Source organism: Primulina tabacum, chromosome 17 (assembly GCF_025594145.1).
Source record: "Primulina tabacum isolate GXHZ01 chromosome 17, ASM2559414v2, whole genome shotgun sequence".
NCBI lineage: Eukaryota > Viridiplantae > Streptophyta > Magnoliopsida > Lamiales > Gesneriaceae > Primulina > Primulina tabacum.
The window spans coordinates 27,476,637-27,503,826 of NC_134566.1; the positions used below are offsets into that span (position 1 = coordinate 27,476,637).

Genomic DNA, 27,190 nt, shown 5'->3' on the forward strand with positions numbered 1-27,190 from the left:
ACTCAGAAGTCCAGACGAGCCAATTGATAGGCTCCCCATGCCAGGGTTTGGACAAATCAAAATTAGTTGCAGCCATGTCTAACGCAGAAATTAATACGAAACATTGCATAATTTTTTTATTAATTAAAAAAAGTTTCAAAATGTAAATTAATCTGGAGAAATAAAAAGTAAAAACTCGCACGATTCATATTTTGTGAGACGGATCTTTATTTGGGTCATCCATGAAAAAGTATTACTTTTTATGCTAAGAGTATTATATTTTATTGTGAATATCGGTAAAATTGATCCGTCTCACAGATAAAGATTCGTGAGACAGACTCACAAAAAACCTATTCAAAATAAAATGAAAAGAGAGAGGAAAGTCAAAGGATAAGCTGAAAGCCAAAAGCTTCGGCCAACGAGCAACTCGTCTCTTTTAACAAATCTCAAGAGGATCATTTCACACTATGCTCTCAGAGGTCAACAATTTAAATACAACTTAAATTAAAAATTTGTTTTTATCGTGCTACGCAATATGTTATATCTTATGCTCTATAATTATTAAACTTGTCTTTTTTTTTGTTACAAAAAAAATTATTCAAAATTATCTTAAAAAGTAATAAATATATATATAGGAATTGTGGAGAGTTGATTCAAGTAAAATTGAAATGAGATGTCTATCCGATTAAATCAAATTGGCGTTAGCATGAAATTTATCATAATGTATAATATATGATAGAACTTATATTCATTTGAAAAATATAGTAGGTATTTGTGAGATGGTCTCAAAGTTTATATCCATGATACCGATCAACCGAATCCATATTTTAAATGAAAAGTAACATTTTTTTACTTAAAAGGTAATATTTTGTCTTGATTTGTAAAAAGAACATATTATTTTGAATCATAAGTTTACCTTAGAACTCTGATAAGTTCTTATTTGTTCTTTATATCTAACATAGGTTAGATCTTCATGTTTCAAATATACCAATATTTTGGAATAACTCCAGCAAAGAATTAATCTTGAACATGGATTCGGATTCATATGCATGATATTTTAAATAATTCTCCTCTTCAATCATTTAATTACTCAGTAATAATAAATTTATATGTTTGAAATAATTTTACATAGGTTATGATATCATATTCAGTCCAGAAAATCAATCAATTGAATTTATCACATATAATGACAAATAAAGGTATTTTTGTCTTCTCAAATACTTTTAAGGAGGTGAAAACAAAATTTTTTAGCATAGAAAGTAAATTTAAAGTTAAGTTTGGTTTGAAGTATTTTTTCACAATTTACCCAATTATTAATTGGTACATAATCCCAAAAAATATATTCAATTCACCCGATCTAATCTACTTTTAAGTACAATTATTATTATTATTATTATTATTATTATTATTATTATTAAACTAAATTAGATACATATTTAGAAATTTTAAGATTATTTTACTAATTAAAAATATAAAAATAAATTTAAAATATATTGTAATAAATGAATGTCATACTCTTTTATAATAATACAATATAATAAATGATAAACAAATCTAGATTCCTTAGACTTCTGAGTTCTGACTTTGCACAATACTCCATCTCTCATGGAGACCAACTTTTCTTTTATAGTTTTAAGCACTGAATCTGCCATTTGTCACCGTTGAAACTCGGTTCCCAGTGAAGGGAAAAAGATTCCCCCCTTTTTTTTGTGTGATCTAGGCTCATTATAGCGTCATTATTTTCGACAATCAGAAGTCTGGACCTGTTTTATATTCGTAAAAACTGGGGCCAATGGGATTGTGAATGTGATTTGAATCGCCAAAGGTGAGAGTCAAACTATCCACCACTTGCATGGTTTACTGAATCTTGATGTTTAGCTTCATTGCCGGTGGGAAAAAGTTTGAATCTTGGGTTGTGTTTTAGTAGCGGGAAAGACAACTGTTTCAGATAATTAATGGTGATTTTAAGAAATGTTTAAAAATCCCAGAAAAAAAAAAAGCACTGGGATTTAGATTTAAATCCGGATTTCAAGATTTCAATGTTTCAGGGTCGAAGAAATCATTGAGAACGTGCGCATGGTTCTTGAAGAAATGAACCCTTGACTTGGATTGCCATGCAGAGAGAAAGTCACTATTCATTGGAAGCAAAGACAGCGATTACTATGGGAACACCCAGGAAAAGAACCGTTATTTCCAAGTAACTCTACTTGCATAAGCTCTAAAATCGTTCATCGAGTTAGATTAATTTAACGACTGAATCATTCATGAAGTTCATCTGTGGACAGGGATCGGTGGGCTTGCCATTTTTCATATCAAATTTCAGTTTCTTGAGTTTTATTGGTCCGGGCATCTGGTTCAGATTCAATCGATTATAATGCGGTTGCGTTCCTTTATTTTGGCTGCAGCTTGAAAATAAGTAGAACAAATGAAACAATGAGGCTAACTGTTACAACTTTTGTGGGGATCATAGTTGGCTACTTCTTAGGGGTGTCCTTTCCATCACTTTCATTCACAAAGGCATGCGGATTCGACTCTTCCTCTTATAGATTTGTTACAATCGTGTCTCGATAGGTAAATTCTTTTGAAGAAATGTTTTGTTTCATAAAACTTTGATGATCAATAGGCACATTTGTCATCAAGAATCTTTCCTCCCACCGACATTGCTGACATTGACGACAAATGCCCTGATATCCCGACTCGAACGCTGTTAAATCTGTGGTCTTCTCTTAATGGTCGTAAAGGCATCTCACATGGATTTAACAATACCAAGGTACCCTTTTGTTTCATATGCAAATCAGGAGGTTTAAATTTGTTCACCTCCTCACTGGTTTTGTATGTAATGATAATTAATTGTCCTTTGAATTTATGAGATTTGAAGACATAAGTCTAGTTTGATACCGATTTTTGTTTGGCTAAGAGACAGATTAAGAACATTTGCTGCATGCTTCCCTTCATTTTCTAACTTGTTCTGATAATTTTTATGCAGATATGGGTCGCGACAAATCCCCGAGGCGCTGAAAGACTACCACCTGGTGTAATTGTACCCGAGTCTGATTTTTATATGCACAGATTGTATGGTGTTCCTGACGAGGTGTGTTTGTTGCCATAATGTAATCCGAATGGTCAATTTTTTGCTTCACAGTTTAGAGTGAGAGGATAAGATATAACAGTCTTATTTTTTTTTAATACGAAATAACGAATGTCTGTGGCACAGGATTTGATCATAAAACCGAGGTATCTAATGACCTTTACTGTTGGATTGGAGCAGAAAATGAATATTGATGCTGCGGTGAAGAAGGTGACGGGGGATTCCATTTTAATGCTAATTTTACCATTTCTGTTTCATCGGTTCATGAATTTGTACAGTTGACAGAAAACTTCACAATTTTGTTATTTCACTATGATGATCGGACAAGTGAATGGGAAGAATTCGAGTGGTCGAAAAGAGCCATCCACGTGAGTGTGCGGAAGCAGACTAAATGGTAACTATAAAGATGAGTATTTTTTTATGGTCTCCCACACTGCCTGCTGCAACGGATAACTGTATGATCGTGTTATTTTCCATTCTCGCAAGGTGGTATGCAAAGCGCTTTTTGCACCCGGATATAGTGGCACCATACGATTATATTTTTATATGGGATGAAGATTTAGGCGTGGAGAATTTTGGCTTTGAGGAGTAAGTAGAAACACTTGACATCTTTCTATCTTTTAGCTGATACTGAAAAAAATGTTTGCTGAAATTACATGCCTACATTGCAGATATATAAACCTTGTGAAGAAGCATGATTTGGATATTTCGCAACCCGGTTTATCCCCAGATAGTGGAATGACATGGGAGATGACGCGAAAACGAAATGACACTGAAGTTCACAAGTATTACAAGCAAAATTGTGTAGCGTGATTTATTTTGTCCCAGACAATTGTTGAAACTTTACCACTTAGGATCTAATCATTCGTCTTTACAGAGATGCAGAGGAAAAGCAAGACTGGTGCAGAGAGGGTTTACCGCCATGTGCAGCGTATGTTGACGAACAAATATTAGCAATGTGATAAATGTACATGGTTCTACTCAGCAAGAAGGGCGTGCTCTTTTCTTTTTCTTTTATGTACAGATTTGTCGAGATCATGGCACCGGTGTTTTCTCGTGAAGCATGGCGCTGTGTCTGGCATATGATTCAGGTACAGAAACGTTTAGTTTAACGTTTTCAATAATTAAGGCGAGCCCCGAAAACACAGTGAAATCTGAAACATTTATGCCATTTGCTACAGAATGACTTAGTCCATGGATGGGGGCTTGATTTTGCGCTTAGGAAATGTGTGGAGGTCAGTAATGAAAAGGTTACGTAAAGTAACCAAGTTCACTCCATTTTTACTCATAGAGATTAACTGTGTGCTTTCTGCGTCGTTCCTCAAGCCGGCTCGTGAAAAGATGGGAGTCGTGGATTCTCAGTGGATCGTGCACCAAACCATTCCTTCACTTGGAAATCAGGTATGCTACACATTATACTAAAATGTCAGGCGAATCGATTCACGTGAAATTTCTGATTTTACACTCATTTCAACAGGGTGAGGCCAAGAATGGCAAGACACCATGGGAAGGGGTACGTATAGAAACTAACTGCAGCCTAAAAATGCCTTTTGTTCTTCATTCATTCATCATGTAACTGAGTGAATCCTTTTGGTTTAGGTACGTGAGAGGTGTAGAAACGAATGGACAATGTTTCAAGACCGTCTTTCGGCTGCAGAAGAAGCCTACTACAAGGAAATGGGAATTGATCCACACAACTCTACGGCTAGATAGCAAAAAAACTGTCGAAATTCACTCTCTTATCAGATTTTGGTAGTAGCAGATGTATAAGCCGGCCATGCTCTCTCTTCTGTTTCTTCCTAGTTGATGATTAATTTCTCTCCTTCGGATTATGGTTCGGTCAACTTCTTTCAGTCCGGGCTGACTTGAATTATTGTTTTATTCAAGTCCAAATTAGAATCTCACTCTTATCCAAATATATCAAACTCCGGTGAATTTTGTTTCCACCTTTCAGAAAATGAACCACAAATCTCAACATTCAACACTAATGGTCTATGCAGGGAAAAATTGATAAACAGTTGTTACGGCTTCTTCCAATGAACCAAGTACAAGAGAACAACAGAATCTTTACAATAATGTAACATTCTTGAATCAAGCATGCCCCGCGAAATAGAACCAAAAAAATTGGTCCCAGAAATGAAACAATGACCTGGTGAAACAGCGACGGGTGAACAAAATGACACCATGGAATCCTCTGCGAGTATTCAAATGAATGGATACTAGCAAGTCTGGCTTGGTTAAATGACGAGCCAAAGCTTTCATATTCTTGAAAATGAAATTCAATTAAATGTGTTCCATTTCCAACAGGAAAAAGAAGAAGTGAAAATGAAATGACTTCAAGCGTGCTGCTTTAGCTATCATGTCATTTTTACGATGGCTTCTTTCAATCTGTATACAGAAAACTCGGTAGACACAACTTGCAGTTCAAAATACACGGTGAAGGATCCAAATTGATTATTCCGACAAGAAAGTCGACAGGACTCTCCTTCAGATCGATAGTATTACCAATCTTGAGCTAAAATCTAGCCGCAACAAAAAATATGCTGTGTGGAATTCCCTTCAAGTAGAAGACGTTGCATTAATCAAGAGGCAACCATTATTATTTGAAGGATGGAGAATTTGCTTACCACTTTAAGATACACAATTAAGCAAGAAAATATAACTACATCAATTAGGCCACGTACGTGTGTACCTCTTCTATACATAGCAATAAACAGAGTACTTAATTTTGAATTCCTCGAGATTTATTATAGCAAATCATCAATCGAGACACACAACCTCAATAAATTTACTAGATGCTACTATCCTGGCGGTATCGGAAAGTTTGTTCTGCTCCACTTCCAGTTGTCTTAAACGCTTAGATTTTAGCACGAGTAACTCAACTCCCTCCATTTCAATTCCACAGTAAGTTATATCAACACTCTGCAAGTTCTTACAGCTCCTAACCATTGAGGCCACAGATTTCTCGGTCAATCCACGGCAGCCTCTAAGTTTCAATTCAATCAAGAAATTACATGAAGCGAGCATCAGAGTTAGCTCCTTATCGACCATCATTTCGTTAAAAGATAAATCCAACTTCCTCAGTCTCTTTAAATACTGTCCTAAAGCGGTCAATAAACCAGATTCTCTCTCCACCACATCGCAATTTATCAAAGCGAGCTCCTCAAGCTTAACACCTATTGTCCTTCGCAAAAACTTTCAACCCATCCCCAGTAACAAGACAGCAATTTTCCAACCTCAAACTTGTCAAACCCCTGAAATTCAAATTCTCAGCCAAAGCAATCAAATGAGTATTATCAAGATCAAGAGGCAATCTTAATTCAAGTCTTTTCAAGTTGCATTTGCTTTGATTAATAAATTGAATAATACCCTCTTGGCTGCCACCATCATAAATCAGCAGAGAGTCCAAAGAAACACAATGCTCTGCCACTTTCAGCAATACCCCATCAACTATACTCCTACAAGCCCTCAACTCCAGTTCCTGGAGACCCTTCAAGATTTTCACAAAACCCGAAACGGAAGCGTAGTCTCCCAAACTCGCACAGCTCTGGAGCTGCAGTTTCTTAATGTTCTTGCAGTTTCTCCAGAGCAACCCAAGGCTAAGATCCTCGGACACAATTCCAGATAAAGATAGATTCTCCAAACCGAGCTCCGCATCAAAAGCATCGATTTTTTCTTCAACCCCATAAGAATCCAGCACCGACACAGGGCTCGTGAAAAATAGGGAGAGGCATTTCAGACCACTGAAACAACGAAGCCAATGAAAACAAAGGGGTCTGGAGAGAGCGACGGAAATAGAAGAAAGATGAGCACAAGAAGTCGAGATAACAACCAAAGAGAAGGGTGAGAGTGGATTGGTCAAGTAGCGGAGCTTGCGCAGCTTGGGGCAAGCAGCAGAGATGGAGAACAAGAGGTTGTCGCCAACTCCGGCAAGTGGCGAGGTGGCGATAGAAAGATTAGTGAGAAAAGGGTGCTGGGAAAGAAAGGACGAGAAAGAAGCGACGGTGGTGGGGTCATATGGAGGGGGAAGATAGAGCGAAAGAGAGGTGGTAGAAGAACGTAGGAGGCGGCGCCACCTCTTAGAGACAAGGGATACAGCGGCGAACGACGGCGGCCGTAAGCGGTGGAAGATTTCCTGTAGAAGCTCATCGCATAGAAGAGTGTCCATTGTTCGATAAAAGTCTCTCTCTCGTTATTTATTATTTGGTCTCACAAAGTTGCTAGTATATAGTTGCTACCCCTCGTTTCATGCGTGGGTATTATATATTTTTATTTTTTTAAAGAAATTATAAATTTCTAAACCACGAATTTTAAATACATTGCCTTTTTTCTTTGTATCTTTTTTATTCAACTCAATTTTTTAAAAAAATATAACAAAAATTGTAATCAAACTTAAAATAATGTTATTAAAAAAATAAGTACGTTTATTGTGAGACGGTCTCACGAATCTTTATATGTGAGACGGATCAACCCTATTGATATTCACAATAAAAAGTAATACTCTTAGCATAAAAAATAATATTTTTTCGTGGATGACCCAAATAAGATATTCGTCTCACAAAATACGACTCGTGAGACCGTCTCACACAAGCTTCTGACTAAAAAATAGGTCAAATGTTTTTATCTGTGAGATAAGGTGATCTCAATATTTTTTCGATAAAAATAATATGATTTCATAAATTGGGTTATGTCGAAAATTCATATTATGAAATTGATTGGTTGAGATATTTTTCTGTTAAACTAAAAATAAAAGTGGATAGAAATTTATGGTCCCAAACGCTGTCTATTAATACCATATAGAATTATTAAATAAATATTTGATTGGGGAAGATAGGAGTGTTCTGGTGGAGAATAAAGATGCCGTGGGAAGGACTAACTTTTCCATCTCAAAACAAATTAAAATGTCTGGTGATGGAAAAGGAAATGAAACGTCCACTTTAATTTCTTCTTTTAGATTTCAAATTTTGTAAATTATTTTTTCTTCTAAAATAAAGTATAAAATTATTTGGTAGTTTATAATATGCAATATCTCATCATGAAATTAGATTCTTAAAATAAATTGTTAGATAAATAAAAATTCGACATGGGAAAAATCGTGAGAAATTCTTTTGTATAATTTTATAAGGTAAAATCTTGTGTGAGACGGTCTCACAGGTCGTTTTTTGTGAGACAGATCTCTTATTTGGGTCATACATGAAAAAATATTACTTTTTATTGTGAATATCGGTATGGTTGACCTGTCTCACAGATAAATATTTATGAGACTATCTCACAAAAGACCTACTCAAGATTTTGTTCGAATCGGGTTCCTTCTAGTCTCCTAGTAATTCCATTTTGTGCTTAATTTTTTTTAGATTTAATTACAATATACATATGTCATGTTTTGATGAAGGAATTTGACATCAGTGTATTTAAATATATTTTCATTGTTTATACAACTTACATATAATGTATTCAAATCAATGTCAGTACTTATTTACACTACAATTATGATAATCACAATGAATTGCAAATTATTATAATATTAGAGTCATCTGAAATCGATTATGATATATATAATTATAATAAAATTAAGTATAAAATTAATTTGAGTTTTTTCTATTTAACTATTTAACAATGAAAATAAATTCGAAAATTTCAAAATGATTGAATCCAAATAAAACCTTAAAAATATTTATTTATCTTGTAGAATTTGCGACCAATGGTCACTTCTTGTTCTTGAAGTATTTATGGAAACCAAATCTAAACGTATGTTTACAAGTAATTGGACGACTGACTAATTGCAAGATGAGAAGAATCATCTAAGATGAATAGTAAGGCATAATTTGATACACATAATAAGATAAATATGTGATATATAATATAAAGATAAGTTAAGTATAAATAAGATATATGATATTATATTTAATATTTTGTATGATTTTAATAAGAGTGATTAAATTTATATATTAGATTGTAATGACAAAATTAACCTTATCATAATAAATTTTGTAATTTCAAAGTTGGTGCTTGAGTTCATATTTCTTATCTCTTCATGCGCCGACGGTGCTTGAATGATTTATTTATTTTTATCTAATTTTATATATTATAGAATATGATAATTGAGCCCTTATTTTGTGAGTCAAGTCAAATATCAATTTTTAAAGTTAATTGACTAATACTAATAATTTTATTGAGATTTATAAAAAATATTTATATAATTATCTCGAGTTCATTTATATAATTATCATATTATATAATATATAAAAATAAATAAAAATATTTATTTGATTTTAATTTTATATTAAGATCGAAAGACAGTGGCTTTTTACAAGAGGAACTTTAAATATTTATAAAAACCATTTATATAACTATCTTGAGTTCAAAACACCATTATTTTGATAATATATAAAAATAAATATAAATATTTGATAAGATTTAGGCTTTTTATATATTGAAGGTAATTAATTCATTTGTGGTATGTTTATCATTAAATTAAAATTATCATATCTCATAAAAGGGATATTTTATCCTTGTATAAAATTATTTATCACGGGCTTATGAGCTTTCTAAAAATGTATCAAACGTGGGACAATGATGATTATTTATCAATCTCTTTTATCCAGTGTACCAAACTATACTTAAAGTTATAGATAATGAATATGTCTCTTTATAAAAAGTATATATAAAATATACAAAAACACTTGTGAGATTTTGCCCTGAGTCAATTTTGTGAGATGATCCAATCCATGGGAAAAATATTAATCTATATGTTTAAAGTATTACTTATATATATATATATATATATGAACTATGTAAACTCGTCTCATAAATACAAATATTTGAGATTGATGTCATCTACATAGACTTACTCTTTCATTCAACCGATTTAGAATTTTCAATGCTTAATTCAACTAAGGCAAAATGATACAAGTTTTACTCTTTCATTTAAAATGATATAGTAATATTAAAGTCGTTTCTATTAAGATGTTCTTTTAAATATTTTCCCGTACATCTATTAATTTTGTCCTTTTTTTATATTTTGTCAAGTGGAGGCAAGTTATTATTATTAATTTTAGCGTCATTCCACTATTCCACTTAGCTATCGATTTTTTTTTTATTTTTCCTTGGCATATAATCAAATAATAAATAAGACAAGAGTGATTAAAAAAAAAATTGCACGATAGAAAAAGATAGAGAGGTAAAGTCATGTTTTCGGAGCTTTGCCAATCATTAAATTTGCAAAAGTGTTTAGGAAAATTTAACCTTAAATTTGATTAGCATGCTATAAAAAATGCTTATTTTTCATAAATAATTATATTTAAAAGAAAATAAAAATAAATAACAAAAACTTAAAAATTAACTTTTAATTGAAAAAGTATGCTAACCTCATCCCATAAAAATTATTAATATACATGAATTATATTTTGAATTCAATTTGATCTAATGACATGCAAACTCGCGGCCCCTATGCTTTGATATGCACTGATAAACCTCATAACTAATGTATTAAATTATGAATCACGTTGGGTACTAGCTGTGTGACAACAACTAACTATGACATTTTAAATAATGTTGGGTACGAGTTGTGTTACAAAACTGCGTTACAAACTCGTCCGATAAAATATTGATAAGAGAAATAAAATTTCTGACCTCTGTTCAAAACTCGTTTATCATGTCAACTCAAACACCCTCTCGAGACAAAACCTAATAATATTAATTATGAAAAAGATAAACTGTTGTTATATATATTACGAAATAATATATTCATGTAATAACAAATCATGATATTTTAAGATGTCATGATTATATTACCCTAATAGCGCGTTTGGTGTCTTTCATTTTGTCACGATTAGTACCACCTTCCTTGCAATCATTTGTTCTTCTCGTAAATTGAAAAGCCCAAATTAATCGTCAGGCCCGTGATAAATACTCATTAAGGCTACGTTTGGCAAAAATGATGCGATAAATAAATGATTAGTAATCAGAGTGATTAAAAAATGAGAGATATGGATTAATAATATGGTCGGATAAATAACATGATGTTTGGTGTGATTTTAAAATGATGGATTATTTCCGTAAATTTTAATGTAATGACTAAATGCCCTCATTGCTATTTAAATATCTATTCATAAAATAATTAGATTTATAATTAAATATTTAAATTTACAATATAGATATAATAAAAATAACATAAATATATGTAGTAAAAATAAATTGGAGTGTAGGCATTAAAATAGTTGTAAATTTTTAAATAGTTGGGTACAAATTTGACCCACGAGATTTTCTTTCCTCAACCCAAATCCTAACCCTTACGTCCTCTTTCGCTGGGGGAATCTCATTCCGATTTACGATTTTATGATTTCATCATCGTTTCTTCGCAAAGTTGGGTGGACGGAGGACGATTGAAAAGGTGAATTTCTTGCATACTAACTTCTGAAATGTTTTGTGCATACCTATATTTCATTTTTCTTCCACCAATTACAGGTCTAGTACGATTTGAGGTTATTTTTTTGTAACGCCCCAAAAATTCGAAGGTCCACGCGAACCACATGCATGCAATTATTAAATTCATTTGTATTTTAATTAAATGTTTTAATTGCATGAATTAATTATGTTGTACATATTGACATGTTTAAATTATATTTTCTACATGGTTGCATTAAAATGTATTTTTAAAGGTTATTCGAGTTGCGATCGAAGAACGGAGACCGAGGGCGGAAAAACGTAAAATGTTTTTATTAAATAATTGTTTTTTAATTATTTAAAATATGATTGTGGGTTTTTTCTTGTTTTTGAAAATAAGGGGTTTTGAGGTGATTTTATACGTCGGGATGTAATTTTTATCGGTGTTGGTTTTTCAACAAAAATATGAACGTTTTGGCAACCCGGCTAATAAATTCACAAATTTTATTAAACAAAACTATTTCAATATTTTAATTAAATTCTAATTAAGACTAATGGGCCTACATTGTAGGCTTAATAAACCTAAAGCCTTGTTAGTGATTAATTAGTATATATTATACATAAAACCCTCCCCACACCATCACCTTTTGCACGCCTCTTTTCTGAAAAACTCACCCTATCACACGGCACACACCATCGTCAATTTGAAGAGGAAAATCGAGAAAGCTCAAGGAAATTCAAGCCAAGGACTTGTCCCGTTCTTCGTCATCGTCAACGTAAAATCGTGCGTTTAATACGCAAAGGCACGCCATATTCTCCCTTTACTAATCATCACACCATATTATGTAATTTTTTATGAATTTGCATGAAAACAAGTCATACAACCTTTAAAATTTCGTAGCCATGCATATAGGTGTTCTAAATCCTTGCTTGTTGGTTCCAAAAATATGTTTTTATGTGTTAGAAGGGGCTGCCATGATTAGGACATGATCAAGGATGGTTTTACATGAAATAAAGACTCTTGGAACACAACCAAAACATTGCAAATCAGGGAAAACGGAGCTGGAACCATAAATTTGTCTAGGAGTATGTAAGGCATGGTTTTGGGGACTTGGTTGCTTGGCTTGTGTTCGGTTGAACCAGGGCTGGGCTAGAGTCACGTAAGAGGTCGAGGGAAGAGTCCTAGCCACGCCAGGACTCGAACACCAAGGGCTAGGAGGAGTCCTAGCCCACAAGGATTCCACCCGATAGAGAGAGCATAGGGGCTGCGCAGGTTTCAAGAGCTTGTGCAGGGAGGAGGGGCTCGGCCAGGGGGCTAGGCTGGGTTAAGCTAGGTCCTTTAGGGTCTAGAGAAGGTGGTCCAGGGTTGGGACAGGGGCTGGTATGGTTTGGTTCAGGCAGGGCACGAGCAGGAACAAGCAACGTGAGGGAAGCTCCTACCCAGCGAGGCTGCTGTTGTGTTCAGTAGGTGGCTGCTCGCGTCCAGGGGTTTGGGTCGGTCTGGGCTTGGTCTAGGCATGGTCCAGGGAAGGTTAGGGTCAGGAGTGGTCAAGTGGTTAAGGGCTGGTAGAGTCCTGGGCAACTAGGAAACCCAATTCAACATGGACACTACGAACACACACACGCATGCACTTGGGGTCGAGTTCCAGAAGTGTTTTGGTCGGGCCAGGGCTGGTTTTACGGGCTGGGCTTGGTCATTAGGGTCCCTAGGTGGGTTGGCTAGGTTTTGGCTCAAGGTGGCTCGGGCGTGGCTCGAGTAAATTGGGAGATGGCTCGGTGGGTTCTTTAGTGTGTCAAATTCGAAAATAATAAAGCTAAAATTGAATCCATGGGTCCACGGGTGTGGCTCATGACTTGGAAGGGTAGAATAAATCTTAAAAATAATATGTTTAAAGTTTGGGGATCAAAATAACGAGTTTTGGATTTATCCGGGATTTAATCGCCGCACGAAACGCTAATTAATGAGTTAATTGAAACGCCTAGTTTTAAGCTTTATAAAATTATGAAAAATTATATTTGAGCTCAAATAATTATTATAAGTCTAAGTTTTTAATTTGGAAATTTTATATTAAGTTTTAATTTAATTCGGGATTAAAACGCGTTAATATGTCTTATATAAAGATTAATTTAAAAGTTCTCGATTTAAGCTAAACGAAAATATTGGAAAATTAATGTAAGCTTAAATAATTATTTGGAACATGTTAGAATCAATGAAATCAAGAAAAAGTAAAAAACGATAAATTTTACGTATAAGGGTAAAACGGTCTTTTTACACCTAGAAATTAGTAAACGTCATGGAAGTGTCCTGAATGATGTTTTATGTGCTAATATGATTATTTTCAATGATTATGGATGTTTATATGTTAATGTGTCAATTTTAAATGTTTATGGATTTTTAAAGATGTTAATATGTTTAAATGTTTTATGATTTAATATGTTAAAATGTTAATTTTAAATATTTATGATTTAAATATTTATTTTTAACGTTTACGATGTTAAAATGTTTATTTTGAAACGTTTATGGCTTTTTATGATTTTTATATGTTAAAACGTTTATTTTAAATGTTTACGGATTTTAATCTGTTAAAAATGTTTATTTTAAAATGTTTATGGATATTTATGATTTTAATATGTTAAATTATGATTTTTAAATGTTTATGAATTTTATGATTTAATTTGGACATTTAAAAGATATGTTGCATGCTTGGTTTCAAAATAAAATGATATTATATGCATGTTTTTATTGAGTGATGGAAATATGAAATGTTGAAGGACTGAAAGAGGATCGATTAAGGTGCCCTAATGCGCAACGGAAATTTCAAAAATTTGTTTTTCAACAAGAAAACAAAACCGAGCACCCTAAGCCTATAGTGTGTAGCAAATACAAAAACATCAAAATGTCATACATAGGGTGTTTAGAAGTTTTTACCTATCAATCTCAAAGATTGATGTTATGGCTCCAACTTAGTTGATATACAACTAAGTTCTTGATGGCAAGACAATCTTCAAGCTCTCCTTGCTCCAAAATTAGTCCCACCACCAACTAGCTAGAACCCCTCTTATTTTGTACTAAAAAAATAAGAGGATTTTTCAAAGAGAAGTGTATGGTTTCCTCAACAATTGAAGAAAGAAAAATGAGGAGAATTTCCTTCAAGAAATTTCGGCCATGTGTGTGTTGTGTGGAGAGAAGGGAGTTCTTTCTTGGTCCTTGAAAAAGTGTTAAAGATGCATGAGCATGCCATGCAATTTTTTAATGAAAAAGTAATCCCCAACTCTTCACCTCCCTAGCATGCTTTTTAAGTGGGCTTGTAACATTTACAAAGCCAATGAGCTTTATTTAAATATCTCAAACACATTTGAGTCAATTTAAAACTTTACTTGATTTTACTCAAGTCCACTAGTTTAATAATTATTTCTAATTGGGCTCAACAAGGCCCAATGTTATTTAATTAATTCAACACTTGAATTAATTTAATTATTTGGACTCTACTAGGCCCACTAGTGTTTAATTAATTTAACACTTGAATTAATTTAATTTAATCCATAATAATGTTTATGAAAATCACAATCTTCAAATACATTATTTGTTTGACCAACTTTTAATTTAGGAACACTTCCTCAAACTAAAAGTTACATTCTCCTTATAGAAGTCATACTTCTATTTTTTCTTACGCTTATAAACTCCTTTATAAGTCGTTCAACACATTGAACTATTTTACTTCTCAACGGGATCTAGAAAGCTAGTACTTGTGTGGCCCTCAATGGTTCATTGATACAACAAGCCGTGGGTTCACATCTCCATGTGATTCGGACTAAACATGTCCTTATATGAGCATACCCCAATTGCTCCATTCTTACTTATCAACTCCTTGATAACAAGAACGTCAGAACTCAAGTCTGATAGTATCCAATCAATCATGTTAAACGCCTAGCAGCATCGCTTACATGATTCCCTAGGTATCAAATGATAGTGCCTGCAAGAACCTATTTAATTATGGTTAGCATACAGTACGGTCCCTTCAACTCATATATCCCGACCGATTCGACAACCATTGGTATATCGAGAGTTGTCAATGAATCGATACTATGTGTCATGTCGTAGTTGCATCGATGGTGTAATCTATGGAACTCCTTTCATAATTACCACCATACTCTGATCAGAGATTTCAAACTACATACACATGAGATCACATAGGATATCCATACCCGAAGGTAAGCGGTGAATCCCCGACTACAATGCATCGACTCCTATACGTTTCGACAGAACACCCAACCTTGCCACCTTATGACCCCTAAAGAGTCGGTAAACAAGAAAAAGTGCAATGCTAGCACATAGAGTCTCAATGTTGTCCCGGGTCATAAGGACTAATGGTGTACAACCATAAACTAGGAGGTTTCCACTCGATAAGTGAGAACCACTTGGAAAGTCCTTTATGGAGGGTTGTTCAGTGCACTCTACAAGGAGCACATATCTGCATGTTCGGACATCACAATGTCACCTACCAATGAAACATGGTACTCACATCGCAGATACTAGTCTCGAACTCGAGCGGCCTATATCTTTCTTAGCGGCGGCTGAATCGACTAGGAACTGTTTAGAATATACAGTATTCCAAATATGAGTTTCATGATACTCATCATATGAGCATCTCATATTCTTTCTACTATTTGTATATTCAAGGGCTTTATCTATGCAACTAGCATGAGTATACAGATAAAGAAGTGTCAAAACAATAATTTCAAATATTATTAAAATAAAGACTGTTTATACATAGAGTTTCATTGTGAACACTCGGCCAACACTTGGCTCGACGTGCACCTACTCTAACAAGGACGTGAAGGGATTGTGACTACTACATGTTGGAGATATCGTGAGGGTTATGGTCCTAGTGGGAGCCCGATGATCGTGTTTCCATTGATACAAATACGAATACGAATATGTTAATACGTTGGCCAGTGCCCAGTTGACCGGTGAGAGTGTTGCTGGTGTCCCCCGCCGCCCAGTACTGTGGTTTTCTCTAGATGGATCCATCGCCCAATACGATTAAGAATACGAGTCACAATCACGATCTGAATTCAACAAACACGAACATGAATATGAATATGTTGATACGAATATGAATATGAATATGAATATGTTGATATGAATATGTTTATGAAAATGTTTATGAAAAAGGATCATGAAAATGTTTACGAAAATGGTTATGTTTTAAGTTTATGCATCTTCATGAAAATGATATTTTAAGTACAAGTATTTTTCACTGTTATATGTTAATTGTATTATGTATTACTTGTTATCATGGATATGATGTGTTGAGTCTTTAGACTCACTAGGTGTGATTGATGCAGGTGATTATGATAATATGTTAATGGAGGTCTTGATGGTTGATCTGACTGGATTGGAGTTGCACATAACCCGAGGACCGACGCTAGTTTTCCGCACTAGTATATGATTTATGATTTTAAGTTATGTTAAAGATATTTTTACGACGATTTATTTATTAGTGGTTTTTGAGAGGTTATAGTATGTGATATACTTTTCAAATAATGTTTTTGGGTTGATAAAATAGTTGGTTGTTTTACTTTTAAAATGGTTCCAAAATATTTTATGATTCGGCCGAATGCTATGTGAGGTTTGAAAAAAAAAATTAGCATGTTTTAAGAAAATGATTAAGCAGACGTTTCATTTTTGTTGTGTAACGGAGTCCTTGCTGTGCATCGTATTGTTTGTGTTCGTTCATCGGCCATTCGAAGGTTGTGAACGTGTTGTCCGGATTACATACCGACGTCCGTGAAGATTACCAGCTACTTGTAAAATATAGTTAATCGAAGAGATGGTGATGTCTTCTAATTCTATTATCTTTTCTATGTTAATCTGACCATATTACCAGTCCAACGGATTGGTTGGACTCCATTAAATGTTTTGTATAACAGTTTGTGGTTTTGTGTAGTTAATTTTTGTTGATTTGTTCAAATGAATTCATTGTACGTATATATATTATAAACTGTACCCGGGTTTGTGCTGAAACATCTTTGAATGCAGCCTAAAACCTATGTTGTTTTTGTTGGAAGAAAAGCTGGTGTATATGAGAAGTGGTCTGAAGCAAACTCCGAAGTTTATAGATTTCCTGGGGCTTGTTTCAAAGGGTATGAGAGTAGGAAAGAGGCCGAGGAAGCATTTGATAGTTATTTGAGAGCAACGTCTGTTGAAACTTCATGCTCGTAGCCTAATATGTCCACTTCAAACCCGAATGATACTGGTGACAATGAACGTAAGGCTTGTAAGAAACTAGGTGATTTACTGAAGGCTATATCATATTTAACTCGTGAAAATCACAATCTAGCGAAGAGAATGGAGAAGAACTCCCAAGAGATAGCTATGTTGTTGGAGCAAATGGAACTGAGGGAGGAGTAAAAAGATTATTCTGATTAGGAAGTTTACTTTTTTCTTAGTATTTCCACGTAAGTATGTGTGGTACAAATTTTCTTATTTTCTTCAATGTGTGACATACATAATTTCTATACACATAATATTTAAGTGTGTCATGCATTCTCCTGTTGTGTTTTGACGTTGTAAGGAGATTTGATTTCAGTGTTTACTTTGTTTATGGTTCTACAAACATTTCACTGATCATCAGCTTCAGTTTGTGTTATATTCCTTCCTTCATAGTTGTATGTCCATGAATCGTTCTTGTCATGTTGATTAATTGAAATATATCCTACAATTTTCTACTTAATTGTTGGGAAACTTCGATTGAGCATCATTTTAATTTATTTTACGTTTTTTTTGCAGATTAGTGGTGAAAGTGTATGTATTAAATCCCCTGTGCGGCAAGAGGTGTAGCAGCATGTAGACTTTGACCGAGAACTACGATTATGGTTGGTTTGTAAACATTACTAGTAAATGTAAATTTTTGACCAAGTTATTTATGGCTAATGTCTACCACCCTGGGACCCTTCATTAAAATGTGATTTGCATATCTTCTTTGGAGTTGACCTACGTTTCTGTAAAATTGAGGGAACATGTTGAAAGACTAGTAATTACTACAAGCAGTTTGGTAAGTTTATGATACATTAAATGTCTACCTTTAAATGGCCCATCTTTTTTTCAACAAATCAAATGCTCTTTCAATTACGTTCCGAGCTTGAGAGTGTCTCTAATTGAAAAACTCCTTGTGATCTTGTGGCCCGCAAGCACGATTTCCCCAAGCATCACGATGATACCTAACACGTCGATACGGAGTCAAGAAACCCTCAACATTTGCATATCCATTATCACATAGATAATAACAACCTGCGTTTTGGTAACATCAATAATTATGAGGTTGACAAATCTTTGTAACCAACTCATTGGTTGGAACTCTTGCTACAAAACGAACAAAGAAATCGAATGTTCAGAAATACAGATAAAACCTCGTGGAACTCTCAATGAATCATCTATGCTTAGCGGATCTCGTAAAACTCGAGCATCTACTGCGGATCCCTCCCAGCCCGTCAAAGCGTAGATGAAATTCATATTGCGGTCACATACAGCCAACACATTCACCGCATAGTACCTTTTCGATTTCTGTATCTTGCTTTATCCTCGGCAAGGGACATGTACACCGATATGGGTTCCATCCAATGTGCCGAGACAACCCTGTAAGCAATGTGTAAATAACCTTTATATAATCGAAACACATATTAAGGAAACAAAACTTCGACAAATAACGATCCAAATGAGGTATTACCTTAAAACACCTCCATGTTTCATTTCTACAATCTTCATCAACAGGAGACGTGTAGAACCCGTAAATCAGTCTACGTATAAGCCATGCATAATTCTAGATTTTTAAAATTTAATTGAATTCATTGCATGATTATTTTAAAGGCATTTCTTTGAAGTTAATTATTTTATTATTTCATGCAGTAGTTTGATTTTTCAGTTATTTCAGTGAGGCCGGACTGGAGTTGGAGCTTTGAGATAGAATTTAAGATTCGAGAAATATTTCCAGAAGTTAATTTAGCTAGCAAGTAAGTTCATTTAAGTTAAAAAGGATGTTTTGAGGATTTAATTTAATTACTTGAGGTGATTAAGAAATAAGCTCATTTAAGTTACTTAATTAAGGGATTAATTCACTAAATTAATTAAGGATTAGTGAGGCTTTTAAGGGTTATAAATTTACTAGCTAGAAAACATTTTTCCTTCCATTTATTAGATGAATTTTCGGCCCCTTAGATGATTAAGCATTGATATGCCAACTCAACACCTTTGACCCTTTCTTTGTATTTAAGTAGTAGGATAATTCTTTTATTTTTGGGAGCACCATTTAATTAATGATCAACCTTATCCTCACCTAGTCTAGATGGTAATTGATCGGTCACCTCACCCCAACATGCACCAACAAATCATTTGATATCAAACTAGAATTCAAAATTCAAAAGGTGAAGACTTGGTCTTGAGTTATCCCCTATATCTTGCACCCACTTCCCTCACTCTCCTAACCATCATTCTCCCTCCCCCATGACCGAAATTCAGAGCTTATAGAGTAGAAAAATCGTGACCCTCATAGCCTAGAACAAGAGTGAAAGTCGAGAGCAAGAAAAGAAAACAAGAGAAGCGTTCCACTCCTCCGCGCCGCATCGTCTCTTCTTTTCGTTTTTATTTCAAACGATAACCAAGGCATGTCTAGATTCTTTCAAACCTCAATCAAGTCATATTAGCAATTATTTTTCAGTATGTGATCATGTTTTATCAAGAAAAAATCGAGATGCATGTCCAAATATTTTCGAAACCATGGTGCAGATTTTTTTGACTTTCCTTGGCAAGCTTCACGTTTCCTCTTGTTTAGTGGTTTCAGGTGGATGGTTCGACTCCAGACTCCCAAAGCGACATCTAGACATGTAATAGGGTGCATTAGGACCTATGTTGGTCCATTCAAATCAGCCCCATGCATGATGGAACCGAAAATGACAGCAGCATTCCTCCACTGCCATTTTGTGCTTGAAATTTCAGATTTTTCTGTCAAGGGATTGAATCTGATCTTGGCTACCCCAAGGGCCTATAGCCCTGGTTGGATCACTCCCCTAGCATGTATAAGACGTGAATAAGTCTCCCTTTTGGTGGCTTGGTCCATGGCTCATCGGTTTTTACATAAAACATCAAGAACAGCCCCCTCCCCTCTCGGCCCCTTCGGTTTTGACAGCACATGTACTTCGAGTTGGTTGGTTTGGTGTGGATCTTGGTTGGCCTATGGCCCTTAGCCACGGTTCATACCATGCCCCTAGATGTCTAGATCGTGCCATGGCCAATCAAATGGCCACTGGAACGACACGAGACATCAATCAAAACAAAACACTACACACGCACGCATGAGGGCCCTCGGTAAGAACTTTCGGGTGGTTGCTGGAATGAGGCGAATTGTGGCTGGCCTAGGGCCCTTAGCCATGGTTCAAATCATTCCTTGGGACGTTGTGGAGAGGCTTTGGTCGGTGGTTCAAGCCCCAATGGCCAAAAGTCTCGCAAACGACGCGATGCAAGCAAGGTTGCAGCTGCTGGAAATTTACAGCAAGTTGTTGTGTCGGTTCGGAGGCTCGTTTGAGTTCTTGATTGGCTTTTAGCCTGTGGTCTTGGACTGGACAGTGCCTCATCGAGTTAGGAAGGTCGTGTTTTTGACCGTTTGTGATTCGGATCATTTTTGAGGTCGTACGAGAATTTACGGTGCGATGTGCCAAATTGACTCTCGAAAGAGCGTTTCTTGTTTTGGCCTCCATTTCACCTAGATTTCGACCCTCATCATTTTAGGAGCATTAGTTCATAATTTTAAGCGTATTTTAATCATGACTATACGTCGGTTCAATGTTGGTTCGGGTTGGTTCGGAGTCATGATTAAATACGAAGTCGGTAGACGTAATTGTCGCATTTTCAAACGTAAATTGCATGGTTGGTCAAGTTTAAGCTATTGCATATTTTTCATGACAGTTAGGTTGCAGCGAGCCTGGGGACGATCCAATCCAATCCATTTGGTAAAATTACAGGATTTTTCATTATGCCAGTTAATTATATTACGTGCATGAAAAATAGAAAATACTTATTTTTGAGATTTATGCGATATGGCTTGTGGTCAATTCACTATTATGGGAGCATTATTTTATACGGTCGCCAGTGACCGATCAGTTCAGTTTGGTACCACCCGGTCGCCAGTGACCGGCCAGCTCAGTTCAGTTTTATACTCCCCGGTAGCCAGTTACCGATCAGTTCAGTTCAGTGCAGAGGCCACAGGCGTAGACCATAATCTCAACAGAAAATTTTTACCAGTTATTTCAGTACAGGGCTCCAAGGAGCAAACATTTTTACTATGATTTCAGTTCAGTTATGCACGTATTATAATTGCTCAGTACAAGTTATTTTCAGTATGCCTCATGACATGATATTTTATCCCATGCACATTTTACTTCAGTATTTACTCGTTACCTACGATATTTGCATGCTGAGTCTTTAGGCTCACTAGATTTGATTGGTGTAGGTACTGATGAGGCCAGGGCCGAGGGCGGGGACCAGTGAGCCAGCTTGGATCGGCAGTAGTGGCACCCGAGGACCTCAGTTTCAGCACTTGCCACTTTTTTTATGCTCAGACATTTTATCAGCTGTTGAATATTTTTAAATTGTTATTTTCGGCAAACTTTATTTTCTTCCGCTGCTATATTTTAAACATTGAACTTGAGTTATCAGTTGATTTTATGAATGAGGCACTCCATTTATTTTTAAAAAGAAAATTTTTAATTTTCCGCAAATTTTCAAAGCAAGGAGTTTTAGGGTCTTTACAAGACGGCTTCACAAGGAGTAGTGGATGTAACTTTAGCAACGCTTTAAGAACATCATGAAAATGAGCACTAACTGTCTGTCCACTACGTATGTAATCATGCCCAGCTACACGATTCTTTTTATGATGCGCCAATATAGACAAGAACATGGCCACTTTCTCTTCGACTCGTACGTATCTTGAGTCAGCTAACCCGCTTACGTTTGTTAACAAATAACAGAGTCGTGCAAGCGTGCTTTGATTCATCCTTAAATTTGTCACACATTGGATATCTCCGACTTCAATAATCCTATGCAAATTGTTCAATTGAGCATTGACCCTTTCGATCATGCTATACGAAGCAGCTTGTCTTTGACGGACACGACGGGTAATTGAGACCATTCGTGTATGTTCTCGTATTTGGAGACATAACATCACAAAAGATCGACAGAACATATGGTAGATGTGGGGACCCGGACGCTAATCAGTTCTTAATCGTCATCAGGATCAATTTACTAATCAAGTAATTAGGGTCATAAAATTTTTTTCTTTTTTTAATGCGGAATGTAGTGAATCAAACTAATATACAACTCAGTATAAAATAAAGAACAAGTCCTGTACCGTCTACAAATCAGTAAAAACTAAGGTTCAACATCTAATTATCAAGTGCCAAAACCCTATATACATCAAAGCCCGAAGTCTCCACTCTATCACGATCTCTCCTCGTCTCCTGGACCCTGATCATGTCCCACCTATTGTCATGTACACATACAAACAAACAACAGCCGGATAATTTCGGTGAGAATATAATCCCAGTATAAATCAACGAAACATGCAATCATATAAACAAATATAAAGCATGTAACAGATAACAACAATATGTATCAAAATCTGAAACATAATCAATATCAGACTGTCGACAATACTTGTAACTCTACAATTCAGACTAGACTCAATCCTAGTCTAGGGATCCCGGTTTCCAGAAGTTGGCATTCCCATATCGACCAACAGTAATAGAAAAGACTCCAGTTCTATCCACGTCGATAGGGTATCGATCACCAGTAATAGAAGAAGCTCTGATTCTATCCACATCGATATAGTACCGATCACCAGTTATAGAAGAAACTCCGATTCTATCCACATCGATATACTATCGATCATCAGTAATAGAAGAGTTATGATTCTATCCACATCGATACAGTACCGATCACCAGTAATAGAAGAAGCCACATTTCTATCCACATCGATAGCCAATCATCCGGTGACAGACTTTGGCACTATCGCCAATACACTATCTTGTGACATCGTGCAATGTGCCCGTGGCGATCCCGCCACTATCAGGCACTTCTGTCACAAGATTACTCGTCTAATACATGTTATCTATAAATCAAGAGAACAAGTACATCAATCAAATCAATGCAAATATCAATGCAATAAAATAAAGTATGTGATTTAGGGAAACTCAAGTCTAAACCGACTTAAATCGATCTCCCGATACCACATTGACTTATACCTTTCGTTTGTAGTCACTGTCTGAAGCAATCTCAGTTCTGAACTCAAGACTGTCTTTGTAAATCTGAAATGACATACCGGAAATACTAATATCAATATTCCATTCTCAATTCAATACTGAATCTGGTTAATCTGGATTTAATTCAAAATCAATGGTATAACAATACAATCTCAATATTCCCGTCAATACAACATCACCAGATAACAGTTACAATCCATAACCAATATCCAATATAATCTATAATCCAGTTCCAATTCAAATATGTCCGGTATAAATCAATATACCCAAAAAAATTCATAACAATTCCATAATCAGTCCGTTTCTTAATCTGACTTCGATTCTATGATGTCTAACATGTCAAGAACATCATATATGAATTTCATTCAATTCTGACAATAGCATAATTTCGAAACATATCAAAACTTAGTAAAACTTACGTCCAGTTGTAGCCTGCGTCGATAGGAACACAGTATCAAAGTCGGATTCAAAATCGGACGGACGAATTTCTCACAAAAGGCGTAAGGATTTTCTATAACTTCACAGAGACTTTTTCTCGATTCTCTTCTGATTCTGAAGGATTTTCGTACATTTTGTATATATATATATATACATTCACGCATGTAAAGCAAATGGCTCATCCTACATGCAACACGTCTCGCGCATATGCGTGACCCTTCTCGCGCATATATGCGCGAGACAATATGTCTCGGCGCGTGTCTTCCCAGCCGCTCGCGCATATCTGCGCCTCAATTCTGCGCATATGTGCGAGGCTCTCTGGACTCGACCTCTGCAGCTCGCGCATATGCGCGCCCTCATGTCGCGCATATGCGCGAGGTCTTCTGCCCATTTGGCGCATGGGTGCGCATCACGTCGCGCACGTGCGCGAGAGGCACTGTCCTCGCACATAAATTATCACACGTTACCTCAAATCGTGTCTCGGTTAATCCTCTCATAATCACATCAAATTATAAATCAATAATTACGGATTACTAGGATAAAATTCTTGGGCATTACATTTCTCCCTCCCTAAGATATGATTTCGAGGACGAAATCACAGATAGTCAAATCATATCATTAAGAAGGAATGTAATTATAGTCGATTAAAAATTTACATTAGTGAAATAATGCTGGGAATTCCTGTCTCATATCTGATTCAGTCTCCCAAGTGGCTTCTTCAACGCCATGACGAGTCCATTGTACTTTCACCAACGGAATCATCTTCGTTCTGAGCTGTTTTTCCTTACGATCGATAATCCGGATCGGTTTCTCGACATAACTCAATGTCTCATCCAGCTCGGTCTCGTCGGGTTGAATAACATGTGAATCATGAGGGAGATACTTCCGCAGCATTGATACATGAAAGACATCATGTATTCTAGATAATGAAGGTGGCAATGCTAGTCGATAGGCATGATCTCCTATCTTTTCAAGAATCTCATAAGGACCGACGTATCGTGGAGACTTCCCTTTCTTCCCAAATCGGACCACACCTCTGAAAGGAGAGATCTTCAGGAACACTCGGTCTCCTACTTCAAATACCAACGGTCGTCGCCGAAGGTTGGCATATTTAGCTTGTCTGTCCTGGTTGCCTTCATTTTCTTCTGAATCAATTTCACTTTTTCAGTCATATCTCTGATCATATCAGGTCCAGTCTCCGGAACGTCAGAGATATCATCCCAATAAAGAGGGGATCGACACTTCTTTTCGTACAACGCTTCAAATGGTGCCATCTCAATACTCGTTTGATAGCTATTGTTGTACGAAAACTCGCAAAGAGGCAACGCATCTTGCCAATTAGTGCTAAAATCAAGCACCACAGCTCTCAGCATATCTTCCAATGTCTGAATCATTCGTTCTGACTGTCCGTCAGTCTGAGGATGATGTGCGGTACTCAGATGTAACTTTGTACCAAGAGCTTGCTGCAAACTATGCCAGAAATGCGAAGTAAATCGAGGATCTCGGTCTGAAACAATCGACTTCGGCACTCCGTGCAGTCTAACCACTTCCTTGACGTAGATATCGGCCATCTGATCATATCTATATGTCATCTTGTATGGAATAAAGCATGCTGATTTGGTCAATCGATCAATCACGACCCAAATCGCATCGTAACCTCGGGAAAAAAGGGGTAACTGTGTCACAAAATCCATGGAAATGTGATCTCATTTCCATTCAGGAATAGACAAACTCTGTAACAGTTCTCCAGGTTTTTTCCTCTCAGCTTTCACCTGTTGGCAATTCAGACACTTGGCTACAAATTCAGTAACATCATATTTCATTTGCTTCCACCAATACTGTGCCTTTAAATCATTATACATTTTTCTGCCACCAGGATGAATGCTAAAACGACTGTTGTGCGCTTCTGTCAGTATTTGTTGTCTCAATTCTGAAACATTTGGCACAACAATACGATTATTCACATACAAAACACTATCCCGAACCTGATATTTCGATTGATGACCATCTCTGACCATTGCAATCGAATTCTGTACGCTCTGATCAACTTTTGTGCCTCTTTGATTCTCAATATCAACTCTGGTTCAGCTCGAATTGCATATAATCTCAGAGGCTGACAATCTGTTTCAAAAGCTAATCCAGACATACAGCAGTCTTCTATTAAATTCGAGACACCTATCGTCGATAAGGATAAAGAACATATCTTTCGACTCAGTGCATCGGCTGCTGCATTGGACTTTCTTGGGTAGTATTTGATTTCACAATCGAAATCCTTTAGCAAATCAAGCCATCTCCTCTGTCTCATATTCAACTCGGATTGTGAAAACAAATACTTCAAGCTCTTATGATCAGAATAGATTTCGAATTTCTCACCGTAGAGGTAATGTCGCCATATCTTCAAAGCAAAGACTATGGCTGCCAATTCAAGATCATGAATTGGGTAACGAGATTCATGGGGCTTCAGTTGTCTCGAGGCATAAGCAATAACATGTCCTCGCTGCATCAACACACAGCCCAATCCTCGGTGAGATGCATCACAATAAACCACAAAGTCACCAGTACTTGAAGGAATCTTCAACACAGGCGCACTGGTTAATCTCTTCTTCAATTCGAGAAAACTGGTCTCACATTCCTCAGACCAAACAAACGGAGCATTTTTCTGAGTCAACTGTGTAATCGGTTTGGCAATACTCGAAAAATCTTTAATAAATCGGCGATAATATCCTGCCAAACCCATAAAGCTGCGTATCTCTGGTACAGAGGTCGGTCTCGGCCAAGAAATCACTGCCTCAACCTTACTGGGATCAACGGATATCCCGTCTCCGGATATAATATGCCCCAGAAATACCACCTGTTTCAACCAGAACTCGCATTTCGACAGTTTAGCATATAGTTTCTCTGCCCTCAAAATTATCAACACAGTTGTTAAATGTTCAGCATGCTCCATCACATTCTTTGAATAGATCAAAATATCATCGATAAAAATAA

General features: G+C 35.9%; 2 protein-coding genes across 2 annotated transcripts; one reads left to right on the forward strand and one right to left on the reverse strand.

Moving 5' to 3' along the window:
* Positions 1-1,594: 1,594 nt before the first annotated feature.
* Positions 1,595-5,011, forward strand: LOC142531179 (uncharacterized). The gene is made up of 14 exons (XM_075637248.1): positions 1,595-1,804; positions 2,028-2,176; positions 2,385-2,749; positions 2,966-3,070; positions 3,194-3,277; positions 3,346-3,461; positions 3,554-3,655; positions 3,739-3,852; positions 3,945-3,998; positions 4,092-4,158; positions 4,249-4,302; positions 4,394-4,468; positions 4,545-4,580; positions 4,667-5,011. The coding sequence occupies exons 4-14, from the start codon at positions 3,041-3,043 to the stop codon at positions 4,778-4,780; spliced, it is 846 nt and encodes a 281-aa protein (XP_075493363.1). The 5' UTR covers positions 1,595-1,804; positions 2,028-2,176; positions 2,385-2,749; positions 2,966-3,040; the 3' UTR covers positions 4,781-5,011.
* A 634-nt stretch (positions 5,012-5,645) lies between these two features.
* On the reverse strand, positions 5,646-7,288 carry LOC142531452 (uncharacterized). Its single transcript, XM_075637571.1, is given in 2 exon segments — positions 5,646-6,250; positions 6,252-7,288. Coding segments are annotated over 2 exon segments (1,407 nt in total). The 5' UTR covers positions 7,236-7,288; the 3' UTR covers positions 5,646-5,827.
* Positions 7,289-27,190: the final 19,902 nt, after the last annotated feature.

Bases quoted from the DNA above. Each gene is read 5' to 3' on its own strand.
- LOC142531179 (XM_075637248.1), top strand. From the start codon at position 3,041: ATGCACAGATTGTATGGTGTTCCTGACGAG. The intron at 3,656-3,738 runs GTAAGTAGAAAC...CCTACATTGCAG, and splicing joins GAGAATTTTGGCTTTGAGGA to ATATATAAACCTTGTGAAGA. The intron at 4,159-4,248 runs GTACAGAAACGT...CATTTGCTACAG, and splicing joins GTGTCTGGCATATGATTCAG to AATGACTTAGTCCATGGATG.